We start from the raw sequence: 21,528 nt of genomic DNA on the forward strand, positions 1-21,528 counted from the left end.
GGAGGACTGAATAAATCCATGTGAATTAAGGGGTCCAGTGAAGTACTTGTGATAAAACCAAACTCCAGCTTTTTAGCATACACCCCCCATCACTCCATCAGTGCTCCTTACCCCATTTCTAAGGGTGGGAGAGGGAGAGGCAGTAGTTAGGTAGTGGGGAGTCAGGGTGGAGGTGATAGGGACAGGAAAAGGATGGCTAAGGAATGGGGAGAGGGCTAGAGAGAGAGTGGTAACTAGGATAAGAGAGACCACTGTGTGGTGTGCAGCTCAGGGATGGTGGAAGGTAAGACTGGATGGGGCCAAGGCAAGAACTGGGAGAGGGGCTGGGGTGGACAGTGGGTCAGGATTGGGTGAAGGGGCACGGAGGAGTGAGAGCTGTGGTATTATGGGGAACGTGGACTTGGAGGCGATGGGGGTTATATTTAGATGGAGAGCAAGATGTGGCAGAGGGTCTTTGTTTCCCACATAATTGGTAATAAAAGAGTTGGCAGTATTTTTTTTTTCATTCGCAAAAGAGACGTGACTGCCAAAATGCTCTCAGTATCAAGGGGCTGAATGAAATGATTTTTGGCCCTGTTAAGTTCATGCCTTGTGTAGGGCACCAAGCAGTGACATAGCCTACCCATATGTAGGCTAATCTCTGCCCAATTCATCTCCAGCTCCCCCCTCCACCCCCGAGCACGGAGCGAATGCTCTAAGCGTGTCTGAGCATGTGGAGTGTCAGGAAAAGTGGCATTTCCAGGCAGGGTCCAGGTACAGAAAGGAATCCTTTATTGGAGGTAGTTGGCCCTCTTGGTCTTAGAGACTATACCTCCTTGCTCTTATCCAGCCGATGTCTCCACCCTTGGCATTTGGGGTGGCCAGTTTATGAGCCCCCAGCTGCAAAGCCCTGGACTCAGAATATCCACCGTCTCCCCCAGGTTCCAAAGTCTTAACGCTAACCCTCAGTGCATGTGCCCCTCCACCCCCCCTCCCCCCAACGACCACCACCACTGAGAAGCCTTTGCTTCCAAGGAGACCAGCCCCGAAGGTTTTACCAAAGGAACCACTCACTGCAATGGAGTAAGCCAGAAGCATGATAAGGATGACGATGATAAATCCTGAAATGTCCCCCCAAGCACGGCGCAGGGCAGATGTGATCATGTTCATTTTGGGGTTCAACCTGAGCAGATGCCAAAGCTTCACTGTGGACAGCAGTACCAGGAAGGCAATGATGTAGCCAAGGGCAGCGTCGGCTGCTGCTGTCTCACTGAAACTGATCCCCCTGTAGGACCAAAAGGGAGGGTGAGTCTCAGAGACTGTGAGAAGCTCAGCCAGAGCTCATCTGGGCTGTCAGGATGCTGGATCCTCAGCCCAGGATGCAGGATTAGATTTGTCATGATCTCAGAGCCCATCACTTCCCACAACAGATCTGGGAGATATAAGGCTAGTCCAGTTCCCCAGCTATGTAATGATGAGGTGGGGATGACAATGATGGAGATGAGAGTAGAGATGGTGATGGTGGTGGGGATGATGGTTACGATAGGGATGACGACAATGATGGTGATGGAGGCGATGTGGTAGGGACGATGATGGTGGTGGCGAGGGTGATGGTGATGGTGGTGGGGATGATGGTTATGATAGGGATGGCGACGACGATGACGATGGAGGTGATGTGGTAGCATGTTGGTGGTGGTGGTGAGGGTAATGGTGATGATGGTAGTGATGTGGTAGTGATGGGGGTCATGGGACCATTACCTACCAGTTTTGGTTAATGGCTGCAGAGCTATGGAAGAATGGCAAAGGAAGAATCCTCCCAGGGTCAAGAAGATGGAACTGAGGGAGTTCTGTGAGCCTCCCCTCCTGGTCTGGGGTTACTAGGTGCCACTTCCTCCCTCACATTTGTCTGAGTGTGTGTCCACATTACCCTTACATTTGAAGGAAGGATGAAGGATCATTCGGTTTTTGTGCTGAGGGCCTGATGAACCTCAGCTATGTTTGGCCTTCGAGACCACTGGCTGAGGCAAGTGTTTCTGTCTTTGTTTCATGGATGAGGACGAGGAAGAGTTGGCACCAGGTCACCCAGCTAGTGACATAGCGATACAACTCATGGTGGAAGAAAAAGAGTTGGATCCAGGCCTGACTCCAAAGCCTGGTTCTTCCCGCCATCCCACCCTGCCCTTAATTCCCCTCTGTGTCTTTGTGCTTTAAATTCAGTCTTAATATCGGTGTGTCGTTCAAATGGTGTAGACCGTTATCCAGTGACATGGATGGAGCACAGGTTAAAGAACAAAATTATATGATCTCAGGTTTTAAATGCATTTAATGTACATATATAACGCCTGAGTGAAAGCTGTCCTTTTCCCTAATCTCCTGCCCTCCAGAATCTTCCTTCCCTTTGAGCATATGGGGCCGCTGGTATGGATGGCAGCTTCCTCCTTTGGTTCCCGCAGCATCTTTTTCCTGTCTCTCTTAAAACACCTAACCCTCTCTTGCGCCATTTAATTGCTCATATGCGTGGAAAAGTAACTACGTAAGCCCTCTTTTGTGATGACGGCTCTAATGAAAGCATGGTTCTCAGCCTTGGCTGCAGGTTAGAATAACCAGGGAGACAATGAAAATACTAGAGCGGGCTTGTCCCCAGCACTGACCTAGTAGGTCTGGGATGTGGCCTGGGCATCAGGGTTTGATCATCTCCCTGGGCAATTCTGCTGAGGAGCCAGGCCTGGGAAGCACTGGGTTGAAAGGAGACTATGAAGCAAATCACTTGGTCTTAAAAAATACTTGGAAAATTCAGGATCTGGTTATAGAATGACTTATCTATTCCAACAAGCAAACGAAGTTTGCAAGTTTCTGAAATTAACACAACGCTTTGGTTAATTGATTAACCAAATGCAACTGAGGGTTTCATGTAATTCCACATTTTACTCTGGTTTCTGTCAAAAGTGGCAGATTTATGTTTTCTGACACTCAGTGTGAAGAGAACTCTCTTACTATAAGATTGTTTTGTAACCCATCTGAGTAAAAACCCTATCTATGTGGATATTGAGAACCAAATATGTTTTAGGTCACAGTGAGGAATTATAAAGCATGGTTAATGTAGGGGGACAGTGATGATTTACAAATCACACTGGCTGTTAATGGTCTTAATCATGTATAACCTAAACTCACCACTGTTTCTTCCTAGAACTCAGGCTTTGTTCTCTAAGCAGGAGTTTTTCTGCAGAGGGTCAGATGGTATGTATTTGAGGCTCTGTGGGCCAGATAGTTTCTGTCCCAGTAACTCTGTTGACAGTTGTTATCAGGAAAGCAGCCGTGGACAGTATGTAAGGAACAGGTGATGATGCAGTGTTCCATTAAAACTTAATTTACAAAAACAGGTGGCGGGCTGGGCTTGGACCCCAGGTCATCTTTTGCAGATCCCTTCAAGAGTTCAAACACCTTTAAGTTTTAGAAATGCTGTTCTGCATAAGATTTACAACCAGCTTGAGTAAAAAATAAAAGCACTTCTGATAATTTCTGAACTCAAAGAACTCAACTGATACGGAGACCTTTCTGTGGAAGGGTGCCTGGAGAGAGGGTGGAACTTTTGTCCTGACTTGGCTGGCGCCATGGGCGTGGTACAGAGAAGAGCTCAGTGAGGGTTTGGGAGTTGAATGAGACCATCTAGGGTGGAGGTTAGGAATGCAGAGTTCTTATAGGCCCTGCATTTCCGTTTGCAAATTCTGTGACCTTGCACAGACATCCTTTCTGAGCCTCAGTTTCCTTATCTGTAAAAAAGGGATGTTGATAGTATTATCTTTTAGAAGTTTTAGGAAGATTAAAGTAGATGAGATAATGCTTTTAAAGTGCTGCTTTTATAACAGCATATGGCATCCAACAATAAATAAATGTTAGCTATATCAATAAAATCACTGAGTCAAGAAATACAGTGGTTTGATGTAAGGATTGGGATCCTGGAGACTTACAAGCTAGGTTTCTTGTTGTTGTTGTTTCCTTTTTAATATATTTCCTTAAGACTTTACTTTTAAGTAATCTCTACATCCAACGTGTGGGGCTCAAACTCATGACCCTGAGATTAAGAGTTGCAAGCTCTACCAAATGAGCCAGCCAGGCACCCCTTCAAGATTTTAAAACAGTTATTTATTTAAAACTTTTTTAGAGAGAGCTAGCAGGGGAGGACCAGACAGAGAATCTTAAGCAGGCTCAGCACTGGGTGTGCATGGAGCCCAAAGATTTTATTTTTATGTAATCTCTGTACCCAAAATGAAGCTTGAATTTACAACCCCAAAGTCAAGAGTTGCGTGCTCTAGTGACTGAACCTCTCACACAAGGTAGGTTTAAATTACTTCTCTGCCACCTTTAAATGTAAGGCTTGAATTCACAACCCTGACTGAGATCAAGACCTGAACTGAGATCAGAGTCAGATGCTTAACTGATTGAGCCACCCAGGTGGCCCGAGGCATAGCTTTCCTGACCTCAGAAGTCATTTCAGGCCCTCTGCCATCTTGTGAATGAATGTACGGACAAAACAGCCGTTATCAGGCCAGGAGGTAATTTGATCCTATGAAGGACAATCAACAATGATAAAGTGAAGACTGACCTGGCGCACATTTCTTGAGTTATCTTTGCAGGATCTAAACCCCCTTGAGTACTCAGATACCAGACCAACTAAAGCCAGAGAATTGACAATGCTGACCTTTGCCAGTCCTAGTGACTTTGACTTGGACTCAGTTACACTAAGATGACTTCTGCCCCAATTCCACGCTGTATTCTCCATTGCGTAGCCCCTTCAAGAATATATATTCACCCTTCCCTTAAAACTTCCCCATTTTTGTTATTTGGAGAGACCACTTTGGGAAAGATCCTTGATGTTCTCCTTTATTGCAAGTAAAATGCTTCCTTTTCCTATTCTTTGGTTTGGTCATGTCTTTTGGCTGGATGGTTCCCAAGAGGCGAACCTACTTTTGGGTAATAATAACATCTACCACCTTGGGTTCTTATGAGGATCTGGTGGGTTAGTACATCCTGCCTAACAGAGTGGACCCTTTGTAAATGATGTAGGTTGTAAATGATGTAGGTTTTAAATGATGTAAGACACTTTGTAGCAGATGTAGGTTGACTGGCATTCTGCTACAGCTTTTGGGCAGGGACCTTACCATGGTGTCACAAGGTCTTTTGTTTTGGTAGGATTTGCGAAAGTAAGCTTTGTTCCATTTTGTCTTAAAAGAGCCCTCTCCAACTGTGTATGCTTCAGGTCCTAAACCTGAATTTAAGTGGTAGCTATAGTTACTTTTTAAAGAGTGACCCGTGATCCTCTGAGGATCAACAGGACTTCAAAAGCCTTCCTCTGGGGGCGCCTGGGTGGCTCAGTCTGTTGAGCATCCAACTTTGGCTCAGGTCAGTTCAACCCGTGTGGGGCTCTGTCCTGACCGCTGGGAGCCCGGAGCCCACTTTGGATTCTGTGTCTCCCTCTCTCTCTGCCCCTCCCCCACTCATGGTCTGTCTCTCTCTGTCTCTCAAAAATAAATAAATGTTAAAAAAATTTTTGTTCAAAAGCCTCCCTCTGACCCTGGGGCCACAGAGCTGGAGGAAGCAGATCTAGTGTGGGAGTTGGGAGCTGAGGCAGAGCCACTTACTCCTTCCCATGGTTCCGGTAGCGCTGGATGTCACGTTCTGCCAGGACAGCCCTCTTCACAAACATCGCCAGGGCGCTCCAGCTGGCCAGGATGATGGTCAGCTCCAGAAGATTCCACTTGCTATGGAAATAGCGCCACCTCTGTTTCCTCATGAGCTTGCCCTGAGAAAGGAGCTGGAGGTTGTACCAAATGCTGTGGCCAGAAGTGTGGCTCCCCACCCCTTCCACCAAAGCTCTCCCAGCCATCCAAGATGACCCTCCAGCAAGGGTCTACTGTATCCTGGAGAGGCTCCTTAAAGCCCTGGCCCCACGTGCCTAGAGTGCCTGGGGCCTCTCCCCAGCACTGTGCACAGACCCCATCTGCCCCATCACCAACTCAGGCTGCGGGATTTGGAAGGCACAGAAGAGTAAGTACAGCAAAAATAAGAAAAACATTTAATTCTCTCTGATGCAAAAAATTGGGGAAGGAGAAAGACCCTGCCACCCTTTCACAGGGTATTTACTTCAGAAAACTTGTAATTGTGAATTCTTTCTCTGCCCCTTTGAGGTGCATGTCTATCTTTTTAAAAGTTCAGCTAGCCTCAAGAATGTTTTTCTAAAGGACCTGGGAGCTTTCTGTCTGACATGTGATCATGAAGGAAGGTAGCGCCTTCACTCCCAGTTTCCCTGGGAGGGTAGGAGCCAAATGGCAGGCACCTGGCTTCAAATTACAAAATTACCTCCTGTTGTGAATATATATGTTTATTTTTACTTTTTTTTTTAATGTTTATTCCTTTTTGAGAGAGTGTCAGCAGGGGAGGGCAGAGAGAAGGGGACAGAGGCTCTGAAGCCGGCTCTGTGCTGACAGCAGAGAGCTCGATATGGGGCTCTAACTCATGAACTGTGAGATCATGACCTGAGCCGAAGTCAGACACTCAGCGAACTGAGCCACCCGGGTGCCCCTATTTTTCTTTTGATAAAGATAGTTAGCAAACACAAGTGGCCACCCTAATTACCAGGTGAATTTAGAGTGGACTAGTGGGATAGATATGCCATAAATCCTCTTGAGGATTAATTAGTGTTTATCTTAAGGAGTATGTAATGGGTCCTATCTGCCCAGCAATATGCAAGGGTGAGCTTACTTTCTGTTTTTTGAATCTCTTAGTGGATTGTCTGGGATGTTCCTAACTTCTAGTTTAATGCTTATTCAATAAGAAAAGTTGTTTTCTTCGGGGGAAGTGGAGAGTTATTGTTTAATAGGTACAGTTTCAGTTTTGCAGGAGGAAAAAAGTTATGGAAGGATGGATGGATGGATGGTAGTGATGGTTTTTGCACAACAGCATGAATGTCCTTAATGCCACTGAGTTGTACATTTAAAAGTGGTTAAAGCGGTAAACTTTGTTATGTATTATATATACATGTCTTTATGTATATATAATAAGTAAAATATAAAATATACACAATTAAAATAACATATAACATAGAACATACACAATGGTATACATAATCTACCACAATTAGAGATAAATGAATAGATTAGAAATAACAAATAATATAATAAAAATAAATAAATTAGAAATAAATAATTTTGTTAGTTTTTTTTTTTTTTCTTGACCTTTGTGCCTTTGTGGAGAGGTTTTCTAGATTGGCCAGAGACTTTGTTTTTAATTCTGTTTCTTCATCAGGTGTTGCAAGTCAAAAGGAATTGTGCTGTGCAAGTTCTAGGCCTCCCCCACTGTCCCCCACCCCCCCCCCCCGACCAACCCCCACTAAAGAGAATCTCCTATTGTCTTTTCTATTTCCCTCCTCCTACTCACTCTTATGGAGGAAGGACTCCTGTTTGGCTAAGTGCACCTCCATCCTAAAGGGACGGAGAGAGATTTTAAAAATTGCTTAAGCAGTATTTTGAGAAAGATTTAAGGGTTTTGGAAAGAAGCGTTCTGAAGCAGCTGCAGGCAGAGGGTGAGGGCAGCCTGGAGGTGGGTAGGCAGATGGGCCTCCTTTGATGTTCTAGAAAAATGCAAAGACTTAGGTTGTTCTTTGGTAACTGTTCCCTGTTTGGTTTGAGCTGGCGATGTTCAGAGACCCTGTGGGATCCAGGTTTATGAGCCTCATGGTGAGGCAGAGTGTCAAGTTCAGGGGTTAGACTCTATGGGTTCCATTTTGGCCTTGGATAAATTACTTAATGTTTCTGGACTTCAGCTTCCTACTCTGTGAAATGGAGCCAATAGAACCTTTCTATTGGTATTAAAGGAGAAAATCCATGCAGCATTCTTAGCGCAATGCGAATCACGTGGTAGGCACTCAAGGTATCATCCTTATTTTCAAGTGTTTGTCGTGGCTGTTGAGCAGGGGTTGGGGATGTCCTTTTAAGAGACCTGATTTGCATTTTTGGTGGGGCAAGGGGCAGGCCATATCCCAAGCTTCAAATGAGCTCCCTGCCTCCTCAAATCCCCATCATTATCAATGTCTGTACCTTCATTTTGCAACATGGTTGTAAAAGTGGCAAAGGGGATTTTTTTCCTAATTCCCAGAGACCACAGGTGAACCAGACCACATGGAGCACAGTCACCTGTCTCTGTCTCCCACCTATGACATTTTTGGAAGGTCTCAGTTCCTCTCCCTTCCCCATCCGGGAAGGACCAGCCTCTGGATCTTAGTTCCTGAGAGGTGCTGAAAGTTGGTCCTTGAGCTGGGTGGGTCCTCATGACTACAGGAAGACCGGAAAGTTGCCATGGCAAACAGGCAGACAGAACCTCTCCCTCTCCCTTCCACTGGCCTCATTCCAGGGAAGGTGTGTGAGACGGGACAGGCGCACTGCCACCTCCAGCCCAGGGAGCCCTAGTCTACCCCTCACCTGCACAATCATGTAGTAGAGAAGGAACAGGAGGTAGATGACCTCTGCTGCTACCACGAAGGGGTGCCAGCCGTCAGTGAAGGGGTACAGGCGCAGGCTTTGCAGGTTCGCATGTGCAAAGAAGGTTCCTGGGAAGCAAAACACGTTCTGCTCATTCCTGGTCACCTGCCTGCTCAGAGCCACTGCTTCTGACCGGAAGTCATCTGTGCCATGATGCAATCTCAGGCCCTTCTTAGGACTGGCCAGGGCAGAAGAGAAGATAAAGGTCCTTCAGACCCAAAAACCCAAGGGACTGGACAGGGACACACGGGGGATGCCAACGACAATGCACTTGTCAGAAAGGATGCCGGGAGCTGCACGGGGAGAGCCGTCCCCTACCCTCTGCATCTGGTAGCCTCCATTTGTGCCCTCAGTCACCTCCAGCCAGAGCACAACTGCCCACTTAACATTAATCTGCTCCAGGCTGGCTCCCTTTTTTTTTTTTTTTTAACTTTTTAAGTTTATTTATTTTGAGAGAGACAGTGCGAGTGAGGGAGGGGCAGAGAGAGAGGGAGACCAAGAATCCCAAGCAAGCTCTGTGCTGTCAGCACAGAGCCTGACACGGTGCTCGAACCCACAAAACTGTGAGATGATGGCCTGAGCCGAAACCAAGAGCCAGATACTTAACCGACTGAGCCACCCAGGTGCCCCAAGGCTGGCTCACTTAAAGCCAGTTCACCTAAAAAGAGTTCGCTAAAGACCGATTCATCTATTGACCAATATGCCTAAAATTCAACCTTCTTTTGAATCAACTTTCATCCATTTGTGTATCTTTTCTTTTTGGCAGATATTGTAATGATATTTTAGTTATCTTTTAAGAAAAAAACCAATCTGACTAATAAGGCTACTGCCTCTGAAGACAAAGCCAACCCCAAGAATGGCAGAATGGAGAGACACAACCTGAGTCCTTGCTGACATCGGTGGACTGCTTGAACCAACCAGACCTGACAACCACCCCTCACTTTTCATCTTTTAGAAACATATAATTTAATCAGGTGTGTTTGGGAACAGACTGTTTAATTGGTCCTAAGAGTTGCAAAGGTGGCAAAAAGAAATAGAATATAAGTATACAAATAACCATCCCCCCCATAAGGATTTGATAGAAGTGCTTGACGATGTTGACAGTGGCCAGTGATCATAGAAGTTGAAGGCCTTTTGCTTTTCACTTTACACAGTTGTGAAATTTAAAGAACTATAGACATGTATTAGTTTTATTAAAAATGTAATTTGATACTAAAAATCATTTAATTTTTAAAGGAGAGGTGGTTGAATTTTAGGAAAATTGATTTATTAGCTGAAGAGGCTTTAGGGCCGCATTTTCAGTAGATTTTGAAAGCGTTAAAAGAGGGAGGAGGGCAGGTAATGGGGAAAAAGATCAGAGCACAGTACATCTAGTTCAGGGAAATGTTTTTGAAGCTCTTGTGTCTTACGTGTATTTGTGTGTGTGTGTTGGAATATGATGTAAAATTTACTTTATGCTGTAGGTTGAGGTACAGAGTAGTAAAGTATTATTTTAGATGAAGTTATCTGTTCCCAGGTTGCACCCTCCCCAGCTCTTCCCTGCCAGCTCCTCAACCTGCCTCCCCCAGATTGGGAAGCTCAAGAATATGAGATGCTTTCAAACCCCAACTGCGTTCCCTTAGAGTGTCTTGGGAGACAGGCCAGAGGGAAGTGAGGGCAACTAGGAACGAGGCTGGTGCAGCCCTGGAGCCTGGCCTTTGGGTGCCCGGGGAGAACTAAGACCCGCCCCGAATCTCCCAAACAACCATTTGCCCTGGAGCTCTGGCCCTGGGGCACCGAGGCCCAGCCTGGTCAGGAGCCCTGGCCCAGAGGGAGGGGCGTCTGTCTTCCAGAACGCAAGTGGGGTCACAGGCGAGGCTGCCCACCCAGGGCGCCGGTCTCCAGGGTCAGAGTGATGATGCAGAACAGATTGACGTTGGCGTTGTAGACCGTGAACTCCACAAAAACGGCTCTGGTCAGGCTGTCCAGCCAGGTGTTGTCAAACAGGTACTGGAGAATTCTGTAGGAAGAGGAGCATTTAGAGACCTCTCCATCTGCAGTGGCTCCCCACCCGCTCTGCCCCGGGAGAAAGCCAGGGCTTCCTGTGGAAAATTTTCCCTCTGACTCAGCTCCGTGCCCTGGGCCACAGGGCCTTGGGACTGCTCCTGGGAGTGATCACAGTTTCCCACCCATGGTGCAGTGTCTTGGCACCCATGGTCTCCTGGCTGTCAGAGCAGAGGTGCTCCAAGTGTGGTCCCCATAGTGCATCCGCCTCATGTGGAAACTTGTTAGAAATGCAGATTGCCAGGCCCCACCCCAGATCTCCCAAAACAGAAACTCCGGGGGCAGAGCCTGGGGATTTGTGCTTTGATGAGCCCTTCCTGGGATTGTGATGCTTTTTTTTTTTTTTTTTTTTTTTTTTTAATTTTTATTGTGATTCTTTTTAAAGTTCGAGGATCACCGAGTAAGAGGAAGTGCGTAGAAAATCAGGGGCTTAGGTAGTCAGCCGCCGCTGTTGAAATCTCTCTTGGGCTGGCAGTTCACATAAGACCAGTTTCTGGAGGTCTGCCCACTGCTGCTGCGGAAAGAGCGTGTATTACATGGACCTGGGTTCAAACCCTGACTGCCTTGCAGGGAAACTAATAACCTCTCCATGACTCAGTTTCCTCCTCTACAATGGTGTTGACACCAGCTTGTCAGTAACACTGTGAAGAGAAAGTGTGTGTGTGTGTGTGTGTGTGTGTGTGTGTGTGTGTGTGACAGCAATAATGATGGACTATTTTTAAATATTTTAAAACATGCCCTGTCTCCAGTGGGTCTGTATCCTGCTTGGTGTGCAGAAGAAAGAGTATCAGTTGTTCCAAGTGGCTGGAAAACACCTTTTGTGCCAAAAGAAACTATCCCTGACCTGTCCTTAATCCCAGGGGTCCCCTGCCAGTTGTTCCCCTTGGGGATTTGTTACCAGTGTTCCTCGGTTTTGTAAGAATACAGGGAGGAGACCGAGGTTCACGTGGGTTCACTAACTTGCCTGGGTCTGCAAAGTTAACAGGAAACTGTGCCAGGGTTTAACACCTCTGACGCTCGAACTCTCGAGTGTGCCGGGAGAGGTGGTCTGCATGTGCCCTGCGTGTCCTTGCACCACCATGTTGGTGTTCCAGGAATGCAGGGTCCTCTCTGGGCTTTACCCAAGCCATTTCTCGAGGCCGTGTTTATAGTGAGCAACCTCAGGAGACGAAGGTGAGATGGCATCCTTCGGACAAAGAGCAGGCTTGCTTCTGCTACCGTAAAAACAGTGAATGCTCCAAACTCTGTGTTATTCTCTGGTCCTCTAATTCACTGTGCATAGCAGAATTCTGGGTAAGGTGAAGAGCCTTAATCGCTTCCCATCTGCCTGGTGGTGGACAGCTTTGTGTGGTTGGTGGAATTCCCCATCCCTACACTGGCTCCAGCCGAGGCCACCGGACTCAGCCCACGAGCCTGAGGGTGCTGGAGAGGGACCTCCCCTCCACCTGGGAGACTCCAGTGTCCAGGGGCCTGGAAATCCCATCTGCATACTTCAGAGACCCCCAGTCTCTCCCCATAGCAGCGTGAATGGACTTGGCTACACCCCCCAATGAGACCTGGACTCTAGCACCTGGCTTTCCTTGGCCACATGTGAATCAAGTGAGTCTTACCTCGATGTGCTTCTGCGATCGGTCCCCAGGGGGGCCACGTAACCGCCTCCCCGGTACATGGTTAGTTTGCCCCAGAAGGGATACCCTCGGCGCTGGCTCTGGCTCTCGTACTGCCAAGCCCGGGAGAGGCCGCTGCTGTTGTTGAGGACGGAGGCATTCCAGCCTTCCCCATAGTCTGACAGGTCTTCAACATCCAGGGAGTAGGGTGCGCGGCACCCATGACGAGAAGCCTGCAGCTGTGGGGCATGAGAGCAAGAGCTTTCCCGGACCCTCACTTGGCGAATCTGGGCACTGCCAACCAGCCTGGAGTTGCCATCAGTGACAAAGCCTGGAGATGAAAATCCAGTAGGTCAGTGTAGTCATCAAAATCATTTTCGCGCATTCCAAGTTCCCCGGCCTGGACGCTAACGTGAACTTCAGTGTAGCCGTCGTGAAATAGTCAAGAGTAGTTCATGGCCAACCATAGGACACATTCACCACCATCTCCCTACTTGGGCGTCATCCAGTTCCCACATAACTTCTCTTGAGGAATGGTACGGCCCCCATCCAGTCATCACCTTGGAGACCCTTTGTGCCCTTTCCCTCAATGCGCACATCCCAATCGTCAACAAGGCCCGTCAACTCTCCCTCTTCAGTGTTGTCTGCAGCCATGCCCCTCTCTCCGTCACCCTAGCCCCTCACTCCTGCATCAGCCCCATCATTTCTCCCTAGCATCCTAACGACTCTCCGCTTCAACTTCCACATGATTCCAGAATGATCCTTCTTAAACACAGAGTTGGTTGTTATTCTCTCATGGAGAAACTGTCAGTGGCTTCCTGTTTGCTTAGGCATAAACTGTGGACTTCTGAGGCCCTTCATGATCTTGCCCCTGTTTCTGTCTCCTGCTTTGCTTCTCACTGGTCCTCAACTCCTAGCCTACACCCAGTGCTTTATAATTCCAGGAATGTGCTGTGGCGTTTCAGGCTTGCCTTTTCTCATGTTACCCCTTCTGCCTGGGTTCTGCCTCCGTGTAGCCAATTCGTACTTGGTTGTCTCTCGTTCAGGAAGTCCTCCACTCTGCACCCAGGGAGCTTTAGGGCTCCTGTCTCGTGCACACACAGCCCTCTGAGGGTCACTCCTTCAAAGCATATCGTCCCGTGGTTATCGGTTGTCTGTAATGCTGATGGTGACAGTGACCCATGCCTGTTCTCAGGAATATGCACAAGGGGCTGACACACGTCCTGGGAGAGGGGAGAGTACCTGGGTAGTGACTGTACAGGTTGCTCACGAGGGTGGTGTTGGCCCATGTGAAGAACTCCCGGAAGCCCAGCACGGCCGAAAAGCCTTGGGTGAAGCTGTGCTCGAGGTGTCTGTTGAAGTGGTAGGTGCTAGGGTCCCTCTGCCCATAGGCGACCAGCAGCAGCATCCACAGGAAACCCAGATATGCTGGGAAGGGAGGCATAGCCCTGGTCACACAGGGGCCCCAGCCCCAAGCCCAAGGCAGGAAATAGAATGGTGCATAGCAAGGCCTTGTAGACCAGCTACTTGCCAGCCCCCCCCCCCCCCCCCCCCCCCCCCCCCCCAGTGACAGTGGAACCAATCCTTAGCAGAAAGGAGTAAAGTCCACAGATCAGAAGCCTCCTGCCTGGGTTCCAATCCTGGCTGTGCCACTTCCTATCCATGTGACTTTCACAAGTGACTTACCCCTCTGCCTTACTCTCCTTGTCTGTGAAATGGGGACAATTCTATTCACAGGGTTGTGATGAGGGAGTCAATAAATCAATATTTATAAACCACTTAAAAATAGTGCCTGCACAGAATTCATGCTCCATAAGTGTTTCTTAAAAAGAGTCTTTTAAAAATGGGCCTCTGCCATGTTGCAATGCTGAGGACAGAGCAATGAAAATGACCGTTGTGTTCCCTGCCCTCAGGGAGGTTACCTGTAGACAGGTGAGTGTGATGTAAGGGCCCTTTAGGTACAAAGATTTCGTTTAGGATGCCACATACCAAAATCTTAGGGGGATGCAGAGCCTTACTGATCCAGAATCTCTGGGTCCAGAGCCTAGGAATATACATTCCAGCAGCCCCTGCCTGGGATGAATTGGAACTCCGCCTGTACCCCTGTGCTCTCTTTATTCCGTACATGCTGCTACTTCTATGCAAGCTTCCCTGCTCTCCATTTGTCTGGCTGTAATGTGCTCAGCCAGTGGGAAGGCAGGCTGGGAGTGCTGCAGGGTCAGTGTCCTCCCTGGAAGCAGCCCTCACCAGTGACCTGCGAGTGACAACTTGGGGACGTGTACTACATACTCCCACAGAGGTCCCAAGCAGGACTGGGCTCCAATTCCCACATGGAACCCACTCATCACCACATCTTCTGTTGCCCGCCTTCTCTCTTCTGTACTTTCCTTTTCTCTGCCAGTGGTTCCCAGGATCACCTCCCCAACCAACTGCTTGTACCCAAATCTGCTTATGGGAGAACCCAGACTAAGATATACAGAAGCTCCTGGTCAACAGGAGCTTGGGGAGCTTTTCTGAAGACACCCAATCTTTGGGCTGAGAATAAAAGAATAAGGAATTAGTCAGAAGGAAAGGTAGGGAGGAGGGGAGGCACATTCCAGGCAGGTTAGATTAGCCTGTGCCAAGGCCTGGGGTCTGCAGAGGGCAAGGAGTCCCAGGAGCTGTAGAACACGGTGTGACAGAGCTCAGGGCACACGGGCCAAGAGAGGTGACCCAGGGTGGGCAGAGCCACAGTAGGGAGCTCAGATTTTACCCTAAGGTTCATGTGAGGCCACCAAAGGATTTTCAGCATGGGGGAGAAGCTGGGGCGAGTTGATATTTAGGAAAACAGGCCCAGAGGCAGTGTGGGTCTGTCAAAGATTGCACCGTTGGCTGTTCAAGTCTTTGCTGACAACCAGCAAGTGGGGAGACTGCTTGTGGGTGACCTTGCTGCCTACCCAAGATTTCTCTGATGAAGGCATATGCCTTCTGTTCCTTGAGGTGTGTAGTTTTCATCTTCTCGATGTCAGTGGCCAAAGGTGGCTGGTAGATGTCCTTTCTGCTGCACCTTCGTGCTCGGAACAAGGCAGAGGGGTCTGTGAAAGCAAGGACACAAGGACTGTCCCCCAGGGGGCGGTGGAGCTGCCCTCTGCTTTTGCAGCCAGGAGCCATTTCCCAACACTGCCCTCCACACCTCCCCCCCTCCATCCCCACACCCAGAATTCTGTCCCTTCTCCTTCCAGAGAGAATTCTCCTTGTACTGAAAGCACAACGCTCCCCTCCCCACCCCACCCCCCCCCCCGCCGTGCTCTTGGACTCTGAGATAGATCCCAGTGCTCTGAAATTTTGATGGATGGAAGAAGGAGGGTAACTAATATTTCCAAGTCCTGTCATGTCTAATTCTAAGTATCTTCTTTTTCCAAGCCACTTTACTAAGCTATAATTTTCGTAAATATTCCCATTGGAAGTCTACAATTCAGTGATTTTAGTAGATTTATAGAGTTGTGCAACCATCACCACAACCTCATTGTACAACATTTTCATCAACCCAGAAGGTTCCCTCATATCCCCATGAAGTCAGTCCCCACTCCCACCCTCAGCCCCATTAATTTGCTTTCTGTCTCTATAGATTTTGTTCCTGGATATTTCATATAAATGGAATCATGCAGTGCATTGTTTCTGGTGTCTGGTTTCTTTCACTTAGCATAATGGATTGGAGTCCATCCATGTTGTTGTGTAATTAGTATTTAGTTCCTTTTTTTGGTATGGATATACTCCTGTATGTTTTTATCCACTCATGTCTGGATTGTTCCTAGTTTTGCCTATTATGAATAATGCTGCTATGAACGTTCGTGTACAGGTGTTGGTATGGACATATATTTTCACTTCTCTTGGGTAGATTCCTAGGAATGGCCATTTGGCTGTTTCAAATGAACCTGCTGTGGACATGTAGCTACAAGTTCCTGCATGAAAATAAGTCTTCATGTCTCTGGGATAAATGCCCAAGAATGTAATCGCTGGGGCATATGGTAAGACCGTTTTTAGATTTGAAAGGAACTGCCAAACTCTTTTCCAGAGTGACTGTACCATTTTACATTCCCAGAAGCACTGTGTGAATGGTCCAGTTTCTCTGCATCCTTGTCAGCATTTGCTATTATCACCATTTTTCATTTTTCATCCCGATAGGGGTGTATTGTCCCCACTGTCTTTTGAATCTATGCCTTTCTTTCCACCCCCACTACCAGTACCTATAATCTCTTGTCTGGACCTTTCCAGTAGTCTTTTGTTCATTTGACCCAACACTTCTGGTCTCCTAAAAGCAGTTATAGTAATGTTTCTCAAACCACAAGATAGATCATGCCTGTCGTATTTAGCCCTCCAAAACCCCAGCATTGACCCAGGTGCTACAAGGCCCTGCTCCCCACCCACCTCTCTGCCCTCATTTTGTTTTTTCCTCCCTCCCTTCTTCCTTCCTTTCTTAGAGAGAGTGCACACAAGAGAGTGTGCGGGGCAGAGGAAGAAAGAGAATCTCAAGCAGCCTCCATGCTTGGCACAGAGCCAATTAGAGGCTCGATCTCACAACTCTGAGATCATAACCTGAGCCAAGGTCGTGGGCTTAACCGACTGAACCACCCAGGTGTCCCTGCCCTCATTTTGAACCATTCTGCCCCTAATTCCCTATGCTTTGGCTACACTGTCAGTAGTCCTACAAAATGACAAGCCCTGTCCCACCTCAGGGCCTTTGCACGTGCCCAATGTGCAGTCCCTCCCTGCACCAGGCTCCAGGAACCAATGGAGGCACCACCTCAGCAGAGAGGCCTGCACTCTCCAGTTCTCTCCGTAAGTTCTCACATTGCACACTTGCATGTCTGCTTGTGTTGTTTACTTGTTTAATGCGTCTCCCCCAGTGGGCTGTGCTTTCCAAGGGCAAGCTGCTCCATCCAGTGCTGTGTTGCTTGGGGTGGGAGCAGGGATTGGCTTCAAATTGTCAAGAGGAAACCTTTTCAGGGTCATGAAGCTGCTCCAAATCTGAATTGAGATGATGGTTGCACAGCTCTATACATTTACTAAAATCAGTGAATTACACACTTACAGTGAGTGGATTTTATGTAAATCATGTTCCTGAGCCATGGAACTGCGTGGCACACAGCAAGTACTCCCTGAGTAGCTGCCAAAGGAATGACTAAATGAATATTTAATTGTTCTGGAAGCTGGTGTCTCCTTGGGCAAAAATTACTCTTTTATCTTGGGGAGAAGATTTTAATGGACCTTTTGGATCTGCAGAGCCAAAACCAAGAGAAAAACAAATGCAAACCCTACCCCAGAGTGGAAGGATACTCTAGGAGGTAACCCCGCTGTATAATGTCTGTACAAGAATGTAGGTATGTCTTTGGTTGATTTGTTTCTGTTTTCTTTTCCCTGAAAGTCAGAGTCTCTGTGTGGGACTATTTATTAGAGTGTTGATTCTGTTCTGTTTGCTTGTTTTGTGTGATGGTCTTGTTGTAGGCATTCTCTGGAGTGTGGGTTGAGAAGTGAGATATCAGGTTGCAGGGAAAGGTGCTGCTCTGTGGCCCTCCTCCAACAAGGGTCAGCATGGCTCTGTTCCAATAAAACTTTGTTTACCAAAACAAGTAGTGGGTTCCATTTGTGCCCTGGGCTGTAGCTTGCAGACCCTTGTCCTGGAACTCTTTGCAGCCCAGCTGCAAGCATGTTCTGTTTTCTAAAGGCCAGGGGCCTGGGCCTTGGGGGAGAAAGCTGCTTTCTTGGGATTACACAGAGAATGATGGCCATGCAGAGCACGGCCCCCAAGGGGCCTCTTTTGGCCAAGGGGTCCTGCTTGGGGGCAAGAGAGAGGGCTGGGGTAGAGAAGAAACAAGGTTGCCCTGGAGACAGGGAAGGAGTCATTTGTTTTTGGATGGGTCAGGGGTACTTCCCCAATCAGGGGTGAAGGAATGTTGGAGCAAGAAGGTCAGCGGCTGGACCCTGTAGGGCTCAGCCTCATCAGTTTCCAGGTCCCTGCCTCTACCTGTGCACCATTACCTGGGCCAGACGGATGTCCTGGGAGGGAGGCCACGGGCTCGTCCTCGTCCTCCACTTTCTTTAAAACCAACGCGAAGAAGGCAGCAAAGCCCAGCACCTGGGAAACACCCATTGTGAATCCCAGGCCCGAGCTGGCACCTATCAACTCCTGATCTGGGAGGAGTGAGGATCGGGGTCAAATCTGTAGAAACCTTGCTCTGGGGAAGTCAAGTGGGAACCAGCCCATCCTGTGCCAGGAGGGGGCGCGGCTGTGAGGCGAGAGGATCGGGGCAGGGCGGAGGGGGGTGGCAGCACCTGGCCACCAAGCAGGCACAGATAGTGGATCTTGGGCTTTCCGTACTTTTCAGACCAAAGCCTTTCCGCCTGCGCCCTCCTGCTGCCAGAGCTCTCTCTTATCTCTCCTACTACCTCAAGTACTGAGTTACATCTTCCTCCTCCCTCCGTCCCTCCTTCCTTCCTCCTGCATTGATTCACAGGCACATGCAGGGGAGGGGCAGAGAGAGGGAGAGAGAAAGAGAATGTCAGCACAGAGCCCCACTCGGGGCACGAACCCACGAACCGTGAGATACTGACCTGAGCCAAAATCAGGAGTCAGACACTTAATGGACTAGGCCACCCCAGGGGACCCTATATCTTCTGATAAAGGCTATTTGGGGCAGAACTGGGGACTAACTGGCAAAATGGGGATGAGGGATTTGGCACATCTTGTAAGTATAAAGAATCACTGTAAATGTCCCCTCCTTTTGCAGGTGCCCCACCTCCCCCGACACACACAGCATTCCTCCTCCCTGACTCTGTCCAGCAGGCCGGGGCTCAGTATTTCTCCAACTCTGGTAGTAACTTTACATTTCAGAAATAGGAGTGCATCTTCCAATTGATGCACACATTTAATGACTTGGTATTTTTCTTTTCTGAAGGTAAAGTTCTTGTAAATTGCTAGCCTGTCTCACAGTTAAAAGGATCTTAGAACTGAGGAAATACGGTTTTACTCATATTTTACACGTGTGCCCTAGGGCAGGATTTTGTGACCTTACCTTCCTAACCTTGGGTTCTCATACAACGGAGGCAAGGACCCTCCTGAGGGCGACTGTGACGGGGACGTACCACACCTTGGTAAGCCTCTAGGCCTGGCCTAGAGTCTCAGTCCCAGAGCCTCTGTCCCCAAACTCGGATTGTCTCGGCAGTTAATGTCATCATTGCCAACCAGGTGCTGTGTAAGCTTGTAATGAATAGATAAAGGGATGGTAGAAGCCTAAGGACAGGTCAGCTGGCAGGAGGGAAAGTGTGGGCACAGGGGACCAGGACAGCCTGACCTTCAGAGGCTGGGTGACAAACACACTCTCCACGAAGGAGACGGCCACGGAGAGGAGCCATTTGAGGGAGCTGGCCCGCCCGTAGTGCAGGCCGTAGAGCATGGTGAAGAAGGCCGCCACGCCGCTGGTGGCCGCCACCAGGAGCCAGCCCCCCAGGACACACCACCAGGGCAGGCCGCGAGGAGGCTTGCTCGCCATCGGGGAGCTGAAAAGGAGCGGGGTATGATCAGGGTGGCGCACCTACCGGGCTCAGGTTCACATGCCACCTCACCCACCAGCTGCATGACTGTGGCTGAGCTCCTTGACCTCTCAGACCTCAGTTTTCTCCTCTGAATCCCGTACCCACCTCAAAGGGCTTCATTCTACATTCCATCCGGTTTACATACTTTTATTCTACTGAGGTCACGTTTATTCGGTGCTTTACACAGATTTGCTCCCGTTACTCATGGGAAGCCTAGATGGCTGGTACTATATAATTTTTTAAACTTTTCTTTAATGTTTATTTATCTTAGAGAGACAGGGGGACAGAGGATCCAAAGCAGGCTCCGTGCCTTCATTGCAGAGCCTGACATGGGGCTCCATCCCATGAGCCGTGAGATCATGACCTAAGCTGAAGTCTGACACTGAACCAACTGAGCCACCAGGTGCCCCGCACGTTTTTTTATTATGAAAATTTCTCATCCTACAAAAATCAGCACTACAAACCCTGAACAATTAGTTTCAACAGCCAAGGGATGGCTGTTAGACTCATTTCATCTACCTTCTCTTTCTCTCTCTCTCTCTCTCTCTCCCTCCTCTCCTCTCTGTCTCTGTCTCTGTCTCTCTCTCTCTCTCTCTCTGGGATATTTCAAAATAAATTCCAGACCTAATATAAAAGCATCCCTAATTACTTCAGAATATTTCTCAAAAATGGTCATTTTCTTACTGAATGACAGTAATAAATTTTCACACCTATCAAAATTACCAATTCCTTAATGTTGTCTAATAACCTGTCTATATTCACATTTCACTGATTATCTTTAAAAATGTATTTTAAAAATGTTTTATCTTTGAGAGAGAGTGTGTGCACACGTGAGCAGGACACGGGCAGAGAGAAAGGGACAGAGAAAATCCCAAGCAGGATCTGCACTTCCAGCAAAGAGCACAATGGGAGGCTTGATCCCAGGAACATGAGAGTTGGACGCTTAACTGACTGGGCCATCCAAGCACCCCTAAAAATGTATTTTAAGTTTGATTTAGGAGATAGGGATTATCATTCCCATTTTACAGATGAGAAAACCGAAGCGCAGAGAAGTTGAGGGACTTGTCCAAGGGTGCACAGTTAGGAAACAGCCCACGTGAATATGGCTATACACTGTGAGGTGCTCTACAAAGGGCTAAAAACTGCCTTTTGGCAAACTGCCCTGTTCAAAGCCTTCCTCCCTGAATTTGTGCAGGAATCCTGAATCCCTTCTGCCTGCAAAGATCTGGGTGAACATCCTTCCAAGGTTTCCTGGGCTGCCTTCTCTCTGCAGGCCCCTCCTCTGGTGCCCAGTCAGCACCTGGGAGGAATGGATTACCTGGTGTGTGCCTGGGGCGGGGTGCCCAGCCGGCCCCCGAGGCGGCCCTTCAGGGTCTGCAGCTGGCTGAGGGCCCGGGCGTGGCTCTGGCACTGGGAGAGGCCTCGGGGCCCCACCAGCTGAAGCTCTTGCTCCATATGCTCCAGCTGAAGGTAGAGACACCGCCTGTAGGCATTGTCCTTCCGAGGGTCACTTGGGCGTGGCACCTGTCCTGGAGGACAAGGGAGAGAAAGCACCTCAGCTGGTGCCGAAGGACAGAGCGGACAGCCTGCCAAAATGACAGCAGTGTTAGTGACGGCTTTCTTGTATCGAGCGCTTGCTGTGTGCCATGCCGTGAGAGATCTGGGCTCAGATGGGGAGAGGTACCAGGCTCCCATGGCCAGCTAGCACACGTAGGCTGCTCTTAACCTTTTAGCAAGGGCACTCTCAAAGCTTCCTTCCACATGGGCAGAAGAGAACAGAATAAATGCCCATC

At 48.5% G+C, this 21,528-nt stretch overlaps 2 protein-coding genes across 2 annotated transcripts in view; one reads left to right on the forward strand and one right to left on the reverse strand.

The window, feature by feature from the left end:
- BCO1 (beta-carotene oxygenase 1) overlaps positions 1-21,528 on the forward strand; it is a 156,900-nt gene that overhangs the window by 8,603 nt on the left and 126,769 nt on the right. The window lies entirely within an intron of this gene.
- LOC122234116 (polycystic kidney disease protein 1-like 2) lies at positions 19,356-19,861 on the reverse strand. Its single transcript, XM_042969302.1, has one exon. The coding sequence runs from the start codon at positions 19,690-19,692 to the stop codon at positions 19,375-19,377; it is 318 nt and encodes a 105-aa protein (XP_042825236.1). The 5' UTR covers positions 19,693-19,861; the 3' UTR covers positions 19,356-19,374.

The sequence above is a fragment of the Panthera tigris genome, chromosome E2 (genome assembly GCF_018350195.1).
Source record: "Panthera tigris isolate Pti1 chromosome E2, P.tigris_Pti1_mat1.1, whole genome shotgun sequence".
NCBI lineage: Eukaryota > Metazoa > Chordata > Mammalia > Carnivora > Felidae > Panthera > Panthera tigris.

What these genes read in the sequence shown, in the direction of transcription:
- LOC122234116 (XM_042969302.1), bottom strand. Translation starts at nt 19,692, where the DNA reads ATGGCGAGCAAGCCTCCTCGCGGCCTGCCCTGGTGGTGTGTCCTGGGG.